The sequence below is a fragment of the Kwoniella dendrophila genome, chromosome 1, assembly GCF_036810415.1.
Source record: "Kwoniella dendrophila CBS 6074 chromosome 1, complete sequence".
In the NCBI taxonomy this organism is placed as follows: Eukaryota; Fungi; Basidiomycota; class Tremellomycetes; order Tremellales; family Cryptococcaceae; genus Kwoniella; species Kwoniella dendrophila.
In genome coordinates this window covers 897,069-912,276 of record NC_089476.1, presented here as the reverse complement: position 1 = coordinate 912,276, position 15,208 = coordinate 897,069, and the positions used below count along the sequence as shown (strand labels likewise).

At 37.5% G+C, this 15,208-nt stretch overlaps 4 protein-coding genes across 4 annotated transcripts; 2 read left to right on the top strand and 2 right to left on the bottom strand.

Moving 5' to 3' along the window:
- Positions 1–1,723: 1,723 nt before the first annotated feature.
- Positions 1,724–4,347, top strand: L201_000337 (alpha,alpha-trehalose-phosphate synthase [UDP-forming] 1; the record flags this gene model as incomplete). Its single annotated transcript, XM_066216139.1, has 11 exons — positions 1,724–1,939; positions 2,014–2,097; positions 2,167–2,269; positions 2,354–2,903; positions 2,972–3,028; positions 3,083–3,401; positions 3,463–3,690; positions 3,756–3,864; positions 3,930–4,018; positions 4,093–4,144; positions 4,211–4,347. 11 exons carry the CDS (start codon positions 1,724–1,726, stop codon positions 4,345–4,347), a joined length of 1,944 nt encoding a protein of 647 aa, XP_066072236.1.
- Positions 4,348–6,317: 1,970 nt separating this feature from the next.
- L201_000336 (uncharacterized protein) lies at positions 6,318–9,053 on the top strand (the record flags this gene model as incomplete). Its single annotated transcript, XM_066216138.1, has 4 exons — positions 6,318–6,570; positions 6,693–7,077; positions 7,157–7,323; positions 7,381–9,053. 4 exons carry the CDS (start codon positions 6,318–6,320, stop codon positions 9,051–9,053), a joined length of 2,478 nt encoding a protein of 825 aa, XP_066072235.1.
- A 558-nt stretch (positions 9,054–9,611) lies between these two features.
- On the bottom strand, positions 9,612–11,585 carry L201_000335 (uncharacterized protein; the record flags this gene model as incomplete). Its single annotated transcript, XM_066216137.1, has 8 exons — positions 9,612–9,692; positions 9,766–9,863; positions 9,953–10,339; positions 10,426–10,548; positions 10,624–10,902; positions 11,031–11,146; positions 11,235–11,447; positions 11,524–11,585. 8 exons carry the CDS (start codon positions 11,583–11,585, stop codon positions 9,612–9,614), a joined length of 1,359 nt encoding a protein of 452 aa, XP_066072234.1.
- Positions 11,586–12,837: 1,252 nt separating this feature from the next.
- L201_000334 (uncharacterized protein) lies at positions 12,838–14,944 on the bottom strand (the record flags this gene model as incomplete). The annotated part of the gene is made up of 9 exons (XM_066216136.1): positions 12,838–12,975; positions 13,047–13,157; positions 13,231–13,339; positions 13,408–13,582; positions 13,644–13,714; positions 13,786–14,316; positions 14,373–14,550; positions 14,625–14,740; positions 14,811–14,944. 9 exons carry the CDS (start codon positions 14,942–14,944, stop codon positions 12,838–12,840), a joined length of 1,563 nt encoding a protein of 520 aa, XP_066072233.1.
- Positions 14,945–15,208: the final 264 nt, after the last annotated feature.

Genomic DNA, 15,208 nt, shown 5'->3' with positions numbered 1-15,208 from the left:
AATGAGATATAGTCTGTAAGATGGGATTGAAAGTTTGCGGAGAGGTGTGAATGTCTATGTATTACGAACTCTTGATGTTACAGCTCAGTCATCAGAGTATAAACATCATAGGCATGTAACTCTGAACGTGCACGCGTGACCGCTAACCTTATATCATCACTCTGTGAACATGTTATCGTATCTTTTTCTGCTTTGCACCATATTTTCCGAATGCTATTTTAGACAGTTTATCGACACTGCAGCGAGTCCACAAGGAACGCCTCAAGGGAAACAGGTCTTTCGACGCCAACATCAACCCCTCATCTCAATTCATATCCGCCTAAAACCTTATCAAAAGAAATGATTGTAACGTCTTAGTGAGCCTTTCAAAAAAGGGATCAAGATCCCTTAAAATTCCTTGTAGGTGTATAATGTATATAAGCTTGTCCAACAAGTATTCTCGTGGTCTTTAAGCGTCTTGCTGAGGCATTATACATGCATGTTGATCGTAACATTCTTAGAAAGAACCTTCAAAACCTCCAATTTTAGCCTCCACACTTCTATAGCCTCCACCCCTCCACCATTCAACCATTTCAAAGATTGCCTCCACTACAACGTGCCTAGACAACAGTGGAGGGAATCTAGTCGAACAACGTTGAAAACAAAACATGCAGCCGTGAGAAAGTTATTACTCTTCAGTATGAGTGCTCATTGCTGCAAATAGGGTAACCTATACAAAGAAAACAAAGAAGGAGAGTCTGGAACTAATAACGTGAAAATGGATCGTCCAGAATGACGTACCAAAATACGTTGAACCAAGTGCCTTATTAGGGTAGTGCAAGGGCACACAGCTTGATACGTTGAGAAAAAGAAACATAAATACTTTCTAGATTTCGAGAAATTTCTTCATGACATTTGAACGTCAATGATAGGTATGAGTGTCAAGCTTCAGCAAGAGGACGTGCCAGATGCAGTCGACAGGGTGTGTCAAATAGTGAGGCAAACGAGACTTTAGAAGCTCCTCAAGTATAACTATCCATCCAAATCACACAAAACGTATTTATGGTCGGGCCGGACAGAGGAAAGTATTTCCGCTCAAATCCGTTCGGCTCGGCACTTGGCTCTTTCAAGTGTTTTTGACAGAGAATGCTTCTTCTCCTATATTCGCTACTGCAGCTAGCTTCTGTGTATGCATTCTTCTGTTCATGAGCGACACCATCAGAAGGGCAGAGTGACAAAAAGGCACTATATGCATAGCCAATGACGGAACATGGCAAAGTAAACGGGTTTGAGCGTAGAGTATGGAATGGGAATTCAGGGGTTTTAATGTTGAAATGCGCGTTGTATAAGGGGAAAACACGAAGGAAAAGGAAAAGGTAAAAGGTAAAAGCTTGACGTCAGAGTATGGGATGGGATGGGTTGAGATTTTTCCAGTGACCTGTATTGGTGAGAATTCCAGTTAAAATGTTTACTTGTGGTTTTAGCTCAAACAATTCAGAACAACCAAAACGTTTCAAAATTCTTTGCTTCTCCTTTCTCAATTTATCAAATACACAACTTGTAGGTTATACGAAATAACGACTAAAAGAGAACAAGATACCTTTGATCTTCTTTTCTTCTTGAATACCATTACATAGAGCGGAATTCATACACAAAGGAGGCTATCCATATCAAAAAGAACCTTTTTTCTTTCTCATCAACCTTGTAGCGAATAAATATAAAAGAGTTTCAATAGACCCAAAAAATGTCCCCACCTTCCGCTGTACCAGGATCACCATATACATCAAATCATACTTCTTCACCTACTCAAGCAACATTTTCATCAACAATGCCTAATCAACCTAAACCTCAAACTGAATTTCCCGAATCAGGTGAAAAGAAAGAACAACGTTTAATTGTCGTTTCTAATAGATTACCTGTAACAATCAGTAAAGATGCTAACGGTGAATACCACTTCAAAGTAAGTTGTTTCTTAGCGTTCTTGCTGTTCATCGTAAGAAGTTGGCTGACAAAGACAATATACTACACTTTTAGATGTCTTCAGGTGGTTTGGTATCCGCTTTAAGTGGTTGTAAGAAGACAATGAGTTTCACTTGGATTGGTTGGCCAGGTAAAGATGTAAGTAACTCTTACACGGTGTTCAACCAGTGGAAGCTATTACTGATTGTATATCTTGCTATGTCATAGATTCCAATGGCAGACAGAGAAACCGTGAACAGAAGATTATTAGAGGAATATAACTGTTATCCAGTTTATCTTTCTGACGAAGTAGCTGATAGACATTACAATGGTGAGTTTGACTGACAGCTTACTGCTATTTGACATATACATGACCAAAAAGAAGGGGTGACGAGCTAATGAAGGCCGTCCTCAGGTTTCTCCAACTCCATCCTCTGGCCATTGTTCCACTATCACCCTGGAGAAATGAATTTTGATGCTGCTCATTGGTTAGCTTACAGAGAAGCTAATATGAGATTTGCTGAAGTTGTTTCTAATTTTTGTCAATCTGGTGATATGGTTTGGGTACAAGATTATCATTTAATGTTATTACCAATGTTATTACGTTCAATGATTTCAGGTGAATCTGCACAAGGTGAAATGGTTAGAAAAGAATTAGGAAGAGTTAAAGAAGGTGTAGATGATGAAGTTGTAAAAGATGTTTTAGGTATGCAACCTGGTGTTGCTTCAGCACCTGGTGAAGATGGTCAAGATGAAGGTGTAGAAATGTTAGATGATGTTGAAGAAGAAGGTGAACCATTAGAAATTAAAACAAAAACTCCACCACCACAAAATAGAAGACCTCATTTCCCAAGAGGTTTATCAACTTTCCAAAAACAAGAAATGGTAGCCAAAGAAAAAGGTAAAGATGGTATCAGAATCGGTTTCTTCTTACATACTCCTTTCCCTTCAAGTGAAATTTATCGGTAAGTTCGGTTCAGTCTATTCTGATTTTCTCGTTTGAAGAAGAAGGTTAGCTGATAACGTATTGTAGAGTTCTCCCAGTACGAAGAGAAATTTTACTTGGTGTACTCCAATGTGATTTGATTGGGTAGGTCAGCTTTACAATGAATTAACTGGTATAAAAGCTGACTATACAACACAGATTCCACACATATGATTACGCTCGACACTTCTTATCATCATGTACAAGAATTTTAGGATTACAAACCCAACCTAACGGTATCGAATTTGAAGGTAGATATGCACAAGTTGGTACATATCCAATTGGTATAGAACCAATGCAATTTGTCGAAGGTTTACAACAAGAAAAAGTTCAAAACAGATTAAAAGCTCTTGAAACTAGATTCCAAGGTTGTAAAGTTATCATTGGTGTAGATCGATTAGATTACATTAAAGGTATTCCACAAAAATTACACGCTCTGGAAGTCTTCTTAACTCAACATCCTGAATGGATTGGTAAAGTGAGTTTTACCTTTTTTTTGCCTCTTAAGCCAATAAGCTAACGATGAGGAATTGTTTTAGGTTGTATTGGTACAATTGGCTATTCCATCTAGACAAGATGTAGAAGAATACCAAAATCTTAGAGCATGTGTTAATGAATTAGTAGGAAGAATTAACGGTAGATTCGGAACCGTGGAATTCATGCCAATTCATTTCTTGCATAAATCTGTCCCTTTCGAAGAATTAACAGCAATGTACGCTTTGGCCGATGCTTGTTTAGTTACCTCCACAAGAGATGGTATGAACTTGGTAAGTTAGGTGTCGCTCGAATATAATACAGAGACGTGACTGACGTTCAATTGTTCTTGCTACAGGTCGCTTACGAATATATCTCTTCTCAATCCAAACGACACGGTTCAATGGTTCTCTCTGAGTTTGCTGGTGCTGCTCAATCATTGAACGGTAGTATTCTCATCAACCCTTGTAAGTGCAGTTGTTGAATGTTGTATGAAACGTTCGCTTTAGCTAACCAATTATAATTCATTCAGGGGATGTACAATCTACCGCCGATGCTATTCATGCCGCATTAGAAATGGGTCCTGAACAAAGGAAATCAAATTGGGAGAAATTGTTCAACGTGAGTTGTGTTCAAAATCTTACTTAAATGCCCGGTACAATAGTATGTTGATGCTGATCGTATTCAATCTATAGTACGTCAGTAAATACACTGCTGAAGCATGGGGTACAACTTTTGTAAACGAATGTGAGTTTCCTTTCGAAACACCTCTTCAACTTAGAGATCACATAGCTGATATAATCGCTTGTATAGTAACTCGTCTTTCTGGCTTACCACCTGCCGGACCTGCTGGACCAAGAAAGAAGTCTATGAGTTTAAGTAGAACAAGTTCAAAAGCCAGTATTAGAAGAAGAGCAAGTCAAGCTAGTGTAGTTGGTCAACCTGCTTAAGATAGAAATTAACGTTTTGTATTACGGAAAATGGAAGGGAAGAAGAAAAATACACATAAAACCTGAAAGATAAGATGTAGCATATAGTCTTGTCTTTTGTTAATGAATTGAGATGCTCAAAAACACCAAACAAATATCCTTTTATATACGTGTTAATAATTCATGCATATGGTGTTCTGCTCTTACTATTTTTTGTCGACTCCCCTTTTGATCGGCAACAAAATCATCAAGTCGCGTTATCGATCATCATCATTATCTCAATGGTGGAGCGGTTCATCTATTCAAATATATACAATTTAAGCGTATCTTGGACTTGAATGATCTCATCGTATCATTGATGATATCAAGATAGGATGTATTCATGATTTGAATGTTATTAATCGATTATATGTCTAGCTGAAGATTTGATACATGTTGGCCCCGCTCGTATAAACAAAAGATGGAGGATCTCCAGTGATTGGTTAAACATGATCCCCAATCAGGTAGTATCAGGAGCACTTAATCTCGGAACTTGATCTCAGGGTAATTTGGCGAAATTTCTCTCATGATTTCTGGAATTTGGGGGTTGGTACTTTTTCGCCGAATATGTACTGTAGGTATATAGTCAAATATGTGTAGATATTGTATTGCAATGCTCTCTCGAGGATGTACAAACAGAGTATCCTTCTTATATCTGTAACCAGGCAAAACATCCAATATCTTATGTACTGTGTGAGGTGGATACAACAGAAAGCCTCCAAGTAGTGTATCAACGACTGCAGCTCTATGTTCTTTATCCTTTATATTCCAGGGTAAAACTCAAGATAAGGGTAAGTACTAGTACACAAGCTGAATTCCCATACAACATTCCGTATGTTGCATTTTGGTTGGAGCTCCTTGGGATTTTATTGCATAATTGTATACAGTACTCTTACATAAATACACTGAGCTCTGCATTTGTTGACGGACTGATGAAGGAGGAGGAACATGTACTAGTACGAATACACAGAAGCAGGATCACTACAGGCAAACAGAAGATGCAACCCCTAATGGTGTGGTGCCTGTTGGCTCCCCATTAATCAATGATTTTTGCTCCGGGTTCGCCGACGGTAGTTTACCATCACCAGTGGTGACACTTGAGAAAGACGGTTTTTCCATAGCTCATGATAGATTGTTATTGTTTTTGTTATTGGTGAAATTTGCGACCTACATTATCACTCCAATAACCTTTCTAGTATATTTATTGAACTTTGTTGATAATTTAACCAAATACCTTCTGGATCGATCGTTGGCTTATTTGGATTATCCATCTATCGGAATTTCATCATTCCATCGCAAAGATTCGATCTTGTTAGCAGGCTCAGTCACCTAAACACCTTGTCAAGCTATATTATAGGTATTTTACCAATAACATCGAGTTTTTGGATTTTTCCTTGCACGTACTGTAACGTCGGATCATCATGTAAGTGACCGAATCTTTTGCTTTATCTGAATCACATTATCTTAATGTAGGTTTTTACAACAGTGGAGGAAGAGTGGATCTTATGACGAAGGTTGTTTCACATTTTTTTCTTCCCCTTATACTTCCTCCCTCTCCTCTTTTTTTTTTATAATCTCCACATCATCATCATCAATAACTTGACTTCTTCACCCACTTCATTTGCTTCTTTAGAATCAACATCAAAATCAGGATTGAAGACATCATCATTATCCTGTATATCCTGATTCACACCAAAAAAAAAATAACGTTGAAAGGACTATTTTTATTGATTGAAACATCTGATTCTTACGCACAGATAATTAGATAATTTACATCGTCATCGTAAACCTGCATGGTCCTTCTTGTTCAACATACCCTATCGTAAACATCAAAAAAACGACGACGATAACAACAACATCGTCAATAATATTGAACTATCAAAATCAGAAATATTATTATATTAGCTATTATATTGGTAACACCGACATAGAGGCATATCATCAAAATCAGCATGGCATCATTACCAAATGCCTTTGTGACACTACTCACAACCCCTTCTTACCTTCCTGGTGCTCTTGTACTTTTACACTCTTTACTTGATCTTCATCCAGCACCGAGAAATTTCAAGATTGTATGTCTTGTTACACCTGAAACCGTCGATGCTAAGACTATTGGAGAGTTGAGAAAAGCTGGGTTCGACTTAGTCATCGGTGTTGAACCTATTGGAAGTGGGAAAGCGGGTCAACAAGGATTACATTTGATGGGTGAGTTATTGTCCTTTTTGAAAATAGTAGCAATTCGCGTAATCACTCATTGAGCATTCTGTGATATATGTGCTCAACATTGGAACTATTATGCTAATAATTGATATTATGTATTATTACAGGTCGACCTGATCTTAATTTTGCTTTAACAAAATTACATTTATTCAGATTACAACCATTTTTTTCAACATTAATTTATTTAGATGCTGATGTATTACCAATAAGACCATTATCACATTTATTTACAACAACTAATCCACATGTATTTTCAGCATGTTCAGATACAGGATGGCCAGATTGTTTCAATTCTGGTGTAATGGTAATTAGACCGAGAGAATCTGATTGGATTGGTTTAAAGAATTTATTAAAATCTGGTGAAGGCGATGATGGTATATATAAAGAAAATGAGAAAGGTAATGGTTCTTTCGATGGTGCAGATCAAGGTTTATTAAATGAATGGTTTAGTGAAGAAGGTGGGGGTGGTCAATGGAATAGATTACCTTTCACGTAAGTGAACAGGAATTTATTGCTGATTGAAATCATCAAATTCGACCTGAGTAGTAGAAGATGACGTTATTCTCTACAGTTACAATGTCACCCCATCAGCAGCATATACATGGGCACCTGCTTATAAACGATATGGCCATAAAATCAGTAATGTCCACTTCATTGGATCTAACAAACCTTGGTCAAATCTTCATGGTCGTCCCGCTGGTGTATCCAATGTCAAGGGCAAAGAGCCATCATACGATTGTAAGTCTATCATCGTTAACTTTAGTCATTTATCGTTTGCTTACCGCCCTTGTATAGATCCCGCTCTTCTTGACCGGTGGTACCACGTCTACGACACCCATGTCCGACCTTCAGCTGCTCATGATCCAGATATGTCAAGACGATTCGCTGTCCCAGAGACCATCGCTGCATGGAACCAATCCGCTGCGGTCACAGGAGCACCCCATCAACCAGCTGATAGATTGAATTTAGATGAATTAAAAGCTGCTTCCGCTCATGGTGTATTATCATTTAAAACTGGACAATATACTAGTTTACCTCTTGAGGGTCGAGTGGACTTGTTAATGCCAAAACCTCAACCTAAACCCGCAAGTATCACTTTACCGCCTTCGCCGCCTCCAGAAGATCCTACAGCTCTCTCTTCGCCACCTTTACAAGCCGCTCCTCCACCTCAAACAATGCAACAGCAAGTAAGTCAACCCGCTGTATGGGATGCAGTTCATTTTGCTCCTCCATCTCATGGTAAACCCGAAATGTCGATTCGTATGGATACAATTTATCATAATGCTTGGGAGCAACCTACAAGAAACCAATCGTCTTACTATTCTGCTCAAAAACCTCAGGTTGAACCTCTATATCCTACATTGCCAGATAATGTAAGAAAAGATGACTGGTACAAACAATTTACTGGATCAGTACCGGACAGATCCAGTGTTCACGCTGTTTTCCCCTGGGAGCAAAAAGGTAAAAGCAGACCTACTCCTGGTAGAGTTTTCCCAAAAGGAGATACACCACCACCTGAACAACAGCAATCACATCCCCAAAGACCAGCTATTTTAGTTAGGGAGCCTACACCAGATTATCGTTCACCTCCTGCTGGTCAATCACCACCTGCTCAATCGCAACCTAGATCAATGGCTGAAGCAATGGCATCATATACAAATGCATGGGATAGTATACCACAAATTGATAAATATGTTAGAAGAATGTCTGGAATGGGAATGTCAAAAGATGGTAAATCTTTTGTTAATAACCATGGTGGATTACAATCTATACCTGGTACGCCAAAAGCCAATAAAATGGGATCAATTGATTTTAGAATACAACATGGACATGGATCAGGTTCATTAACTGATACAAGCGGTGATGGTGACGATGAAGGCGATGAATCAGACGACGAACAAGAAGAAGAAGAATCACCATTAGTTTCACATTCTACTTCAGGTCAATTCGACGATCCATCATTAGCAGCAAATTATCCAAATCACACAAATTATAGAGATTCATTCACTCAGACTGAAACTCCAAATACCGTAGACGCAAAAGTACAAGTTGTACCCGGTGGTCCAGGACCTTCACCTGTAGTCAGAACTTTTAATCTATCTTCTCAACCACCCCATCCTTCACAAGTTCATCTTAAATCATCTGGATCTGGTAAAAGATCATCTACATCACAACAACAGCAACAACAACAATCTTCTTATTCGTCTTCATCATCAACAACATCAATTTCATCAGATACCACACCTAAACCATTATCACCTCCAACACAGCAAAATCAAAATCCAATCTTACAGCCTTTACCTGAATACGGATTTGACTTCAAGAATGTAAGCAACAGTAATAATAATAGTAATAATAATGGTAAATCAAGTAGAGTTTGGGATCCAAATACAGATCCTGAAACCAGAAAAAGAGATTCACAACAAGTTTTAAGTAGATTTATGCGTGCTGGAGGTTTTGGTAAATAAGTTGGGGTTATTGCCTTTACAGTAATCAAGAAAGACAGATACTACAAATAACGTGTTTAATGGATAGATCCACATCTAGAATCACAACCATTCAATCATTTTATAAAATACATTATCTATATTTCCCATTTTTCTCTTTTTTAGACATATTTTTTCCAAATTGAAATTGACATAAAATACCTTGTATATATATTTATATATACAAATTCATCTACTGAAGATAACCATCTTTTGATATACATAATATATATCTTCTTCTCATATACTCAGATAATCGAGATTTATTGTTTATAAATTTATGCTTTGGAAAATGCATTAACTTGCACTCTGGTAAAATGCCCTATTGACTCGACAATTTGTGCACGACACCGAACGATATCATGTTGCAATCTGTGAATTCTGACAGAAATATATTGTCCATCAAGTAAAAGCAGTCTTATTTATAGCTTATTTGAGTATATGCATGTGAATTGGTATATATGAAAGTATACAAGAATGTAACGAAAATCCCATTTTATCTATCTATTTATTTTACAATATATTCCATCCATATTATTATTAAAGACCTTCGATCTTGGTCATAGAAGTTCTACCTTCTTTGATAACTGCAAGAAGGTTATCTTCTGGTCGATCAAGTACCTATAAATTGAACAAGGGAAAGTCAGCAAGGTGAATGAATGAATTCACAAAGCGTTCGCAAATGTCAACTTACAGTGATATCTTCCAATGGGTTAGATTTGAGGATGATGATATCACCATAAGCACCTGGAGCGATTACACCTAATTTACCTTCATGTTTAAGTAATTTGGCTATATCGTGGAAAAAATGATATTTTTAGTTGAGTTTTTTCAATGTATAATATCTTCAAATCCGATAGATATGAATTTTAAAAACTTACCTGCATTGGTAGTAGCTTGTCTTAAGATAGTAGGAGAATCTAAAACTTGAGATCTTACAGTGAATTCTTCAGTTTGTAAAGCATGCATTGAAACTAATAAATCTGAACCATAACAAACTGTTATACCAGCTTCTTCAGCGATTTTTAAAGCTTCTAAACCTTTTTCCATAACTTCTAAATTTTTAGGTCTACCAACTTCAGATAAAAAATCTTCAAATGGTTTTCTTGCCATTATACCATAACATGCTAAAGTTGGGGTTAAAAATGTACCATTTTCAGCCATTAATTTTGCTGTAGGTACATCTAAGAAATTTCCATGTTCAATTGCTTTAACTCCATTTTTGATTGCATGTCGGATTGCTCCTGGTGTATATGCGTGTGCAGTAGCTACCGTCATTAACCAAGAATATTAGTATCACTTCCCTTTGGATCATGGAAGAAAAAGGGGAAACAAGAAATCTAATATAACTTACAAATTTTGTTACCCATGTGATCACATGATTTTGTAATAGCTTGAACTTCTTCATCAGTGAATTGAATCATATCAATTGGATCTGCTTCACTTGAAACACCACCACCCATCATGATTTTAATGACTGGAAATAAAATTTCATCATAATAAATTAGCTGTGATTGCCTATGATTCAAACAAGAACTCGTTTCAAACTTACAATCAGCACCAGCTTTTAATTCTTCTCTAACAGCTTTAAGTACTTGGGGTACACCATCACAAACTCTGCCGATTGATTCTGAATGACCACCACAACATCCTACTTGATTACCACCTGATACAGCAGCTTGGAAATCTGCATGTCCACCAGTTTGTGATAATGCTTTACCACATTGGAATAATCTTGGTCCTTCTAATAAACCTTCATCTAATGCATTGGCAATGATTTTGGTAGCTCCACCAGTATCTCTAACTGTTGTGAAACCTCTAGCGAGCATTTCTGATCAGTCATGAAAACGAAATATCAGTATTCATTCATTATGCATTCCCCCTATCGTTATTCACCATCATCAGCCACCCCTCGACACCCCCTTCGCCGCTGGAAACGGATGCTAGAAATGAACTTACCTTTAAGTACATAGGTAGATCTCAAACTTGTAAGTTGATCAGGTAATTTGACTAATTCTAACATGGTTTTTACACCAGGAGTAGCAGTGATGTGTACATGACAATCGATTAAACCGCTATAATTGAAAGACCGTGTCCATTTTGATCAGTTTCTGATTTTTTCGCTAACAAGGAACGATCTACAAATGAGAAACCTCGACTTACGGACAAACGAAAGCACCTTTGACATCAACTACATTACTTCCAGTTTCATTATCATTACTGTTTTCAACAGATACGATTTTACCCTTTGAGATGGTAATTGATTTTAAACCATCAAGTAATTTTCCTGAAGCAGCGTCAACAACTTTACAGTTCTTGAGTACCTTATCAGCTGGATGAGCTGAAACCCATGGTTTGATAGCTAATTTAGGGAGACTACAATAGTCATATAAAGAGACAACGGTCAGTAATGTGTATTGAAAGAAGTGGAGGTGACTTAATAGACACTCACTATTCCGCCCTTACTACCTGGGGGTTAGGGAATGGCCAGTCGTTTACTTTGTCAGCGGACATTGTAATCTGAATTGGATGTGTTTTTACTGATAAAAATATGCTTGGAAGAAAAGATGAAAAATCGAAAATACATACATTCTTATTTACTTATATTCTGGTAGCAGCTATCGCCAAAATACTACCTCAGTCAAGCAAAACAATAAAGTTGAACCCATTAATCGATAATTGTATGTTGCCCGCGGTCAAGTTGAATGATAAAGTATAACCCGATAGACAGAATACCGAATTACCGGTTTAGCTATCCCTCGGCGGCCCATACTACTTCTAACTTTTATAACGTTAACGTTAGGCGAAGATTAATTGGTCAGATGATAACACCAAGTTCCAGTAAGTTCTTCCCTTGAATTAGCAAGCGGGGTAGGGGGTGTTCAACAACAGAAGCAGGGGTAGTCCAAGATTCGAAGCTAAAAACTCTTTTTTAATCGGCGCTCATACTAAGTTACTCAAACGGTAGACTCCTGAACTCCTGCTGTTTGACAGAAAGGCTGATTTTCACCCAACAATCTAGCATAAGTTGTGCGCTCTCCGGTCCGATAATACTTGATACTACCAAGATTGGCGATGCAAAGGTCAAGTGGCGAGTAATGCGATATCGGTAGGTGTTTAACTCCATCAAATCATAGAGCGATTCACAGCATCTCAACCCCGCTGTATGCGTATCCTTAATGTTTACTTAGCTTGTAATGTTCCTGTCATTCGGCTATATCCGATCTACATACTGTATATTTCTTGACTTGCCCGCTGGCTATGGTTTACTTATCGTCAGTAAACTAAACTCGTTACAACGAGCGACCATATGGGGACAAGTATACATGGAATCTTGACATATGCTATTTGGCAAGAATCACTCCACGTTTAATTCGAATAGATTTCTGTGGTAATCAATCATACCTGCTTACTGAGTTCGGGCTAACCCAGTAGCAATATTTGAGGCGCAACCCAGTGAAACATCGTATTAGTGATTGTTCATAGCATACAGAATCAAGTATACCTTGCATCTTCAACATTTAAGCGAGGATTCGCATAATTCTGGACTAACGAACACGTTTCTGACTGAATATATTTTGATTGACATTTGCATACTCCTTTGAAATCGTACAAACTCTACAAACATAGGTAATCCTGTCTCCGATATTCCTTTATTTATGTATATTTTCAATTTAGACACGCGTCCCAATCCGTCATTTGTAGTCAATCTAAACGAGCTATGTTCAGCACTTCTTAAAAAACACTTCGTAGCAACCCCTACTCCTTAGATGGCATAAACGAATCTTGGGTTTTGGAGATCGGTCAAATCTTGCCAATCACTCAAAAGTTGATCTTCAGATTCTAATTGAGCTCTATTAGCTTCGTATTCTTTAGCTTTTCGGATGTTCAATTTTTTTAGGTACTGCAGGTAAAGCGAACAATCGTCATTACTATTTCTCTCTTTGATGCGGTTTATCATATATGAGTACTTACGAGGTAGTAGAACCCGATAGTGACAAGTGCCAAAGAGTAACATGTTAACATGGCAATCACACCACCAACGTATAAAGGTGCTTGTTTAGTCAAGAAAGTTTGAGGACCAATCTAAGTGAAAAAAAACAACTAATCAGCTATTGATTACATCGTGCGAGAAGATACTTTAAGTTGCAAAACCTACAATATTTCCTACACAGTAACCCATGTAACCCAAAGCGTAAACAGTCAATTTCTTCGTGTGACCACCAGTGTTAGCGTACATTGAAGCCATCATAACAATATATGGACCCCTAATCATCATAGATGACACATCAGTAAGGGACCCTATTTTATCCAGAGTAAGATTCGAAAAACTTACCAGTACATGTAACCGAGATAAAGGTAAAGAAGAGCGACTTTATCTCTTGGAAGTTTATAAAGAAGGATTGTACCGATTAAAGGTAAAACACATGAAGCCATAGCAGATAAATGTCTTTGCTTGGTTTTTACAGCTACCCAACCCCAGAATAGAGATGACATCCATGACATTACACCTAATTGCGAAGCAATCAGCCAAACTTGGTGAGATGTGAAATTTACGGGAATTAAACTTACCTGTTAAGATACCCAAGAACAATGTTGTTTGAGTGGTGAAACCAAGTGATTTTACGACAATACTGTTGAAGCTGTTGATCACAGGGGATTAGACTACAGGTTAGCGGACATTTCTTGTATCTATTTTATACACTTGACTTACCCGACTAAACCACCATTTGGAATATTCAACATAACGTTGATAAAGAAATAGAACCAAGTTTTTGGATCAATGAAAGCTTCTTTAAATTGATTTAATTTGAAAATCTTGTTTTCCATACCAGTATGATTATCTTGCATTCTTGTTGTAGCAGCAACTCTTTGTCTTAAAGTTAACCATCTTGCTTTTGTTGGATTTGCAGGTAAGAAAGCCCACATCAATAAAGACCAAGCAAATGTAATTGCACCAACTAATAAGAATAACAATTGCCATCGAGAAATGGCTGTTCCTTTATAATTCCATGCTGCAACAGCTAATAAACCATTTGTAATTGAAGAAGCAGTAGAGAAAATAATGGCTGTTCGATATGATTGTTCTTCTCTTGTCCACCACATTGATACAATTAAACCAAGACCAGCAAAAATAACTGATTCAAATACACCTAACATGAATCTTGCAACCATCAAACCTGCAAAATTCTTACAAGCAGGTAAACAGAGAGTGATGATACCCCAAATGGTAACGTTGGTTGAGCTATGCACGTTCTGATTAGCGCTGTAAATGTTTCGAGTGAAAAATATCAAGCTTACATGTAAATGTGGGGAGGTAGTCTTTGCATCAACATCAAAGAAGGTAAAATTGCTGCTATAGCACCAAAGTAAATAATTGAGGAGGTCCATGAATATTGTTGACCAACTAAATGCGTATCTTCTCGTAAACCCATGACAGCAGCTGTGGCTAAAGCTACTTTATCGACTGAACCCATCACTACGAGAAAGAAAATAGATTGATCAATAACGATCTTTATTTACCATATACCTTATTCGATTGACAGAACTTACTCATAGCAACACCAAGAAGTGGCACCATGATCCAATCGATTTTTCGAATAAGCTTCTTGGATTCTTGTGGTGTTAAAGGAGATAAGACTTCTTCTGCGTCAGGTCGATTCGCCACTCTACAAGGATATGAAAATGCCGATCAGTCAACATGGTTTTGTGAGTTGAGTACCATAGAAGAAGGCTTACTCAGCTAAGAAAGCTGCCGCTTCATCATCTTTCTTTGTAACATCATGATGAACTTGATCATGTCCTTCCGGTACTTCCATAGGTTGGTTCAAACCACCAAAACCTTTCTCATCGTAATCTTGTACTTTCGACATCTTTCCTCAAATTGGTATTGTTAAGTTAGTAAGATGATATATTCTTCAAAGAGGTTAGCAAGGATAAGTTCCCCTTTCTGTTTTCCATGAATGGGATATATATCTGAAATCTCATATCTATCAAAGATAATCTCTTCATATCTGTCGATGTGTTTCTCACAGTCTATACTCCATATTGTTTCATTCATCAGGTTACCTAGATTAACGGTGTGTCATTTGAACACTCAGGAACTATCTTTGCCCGCGGTGTCGATTGTTTCTTGA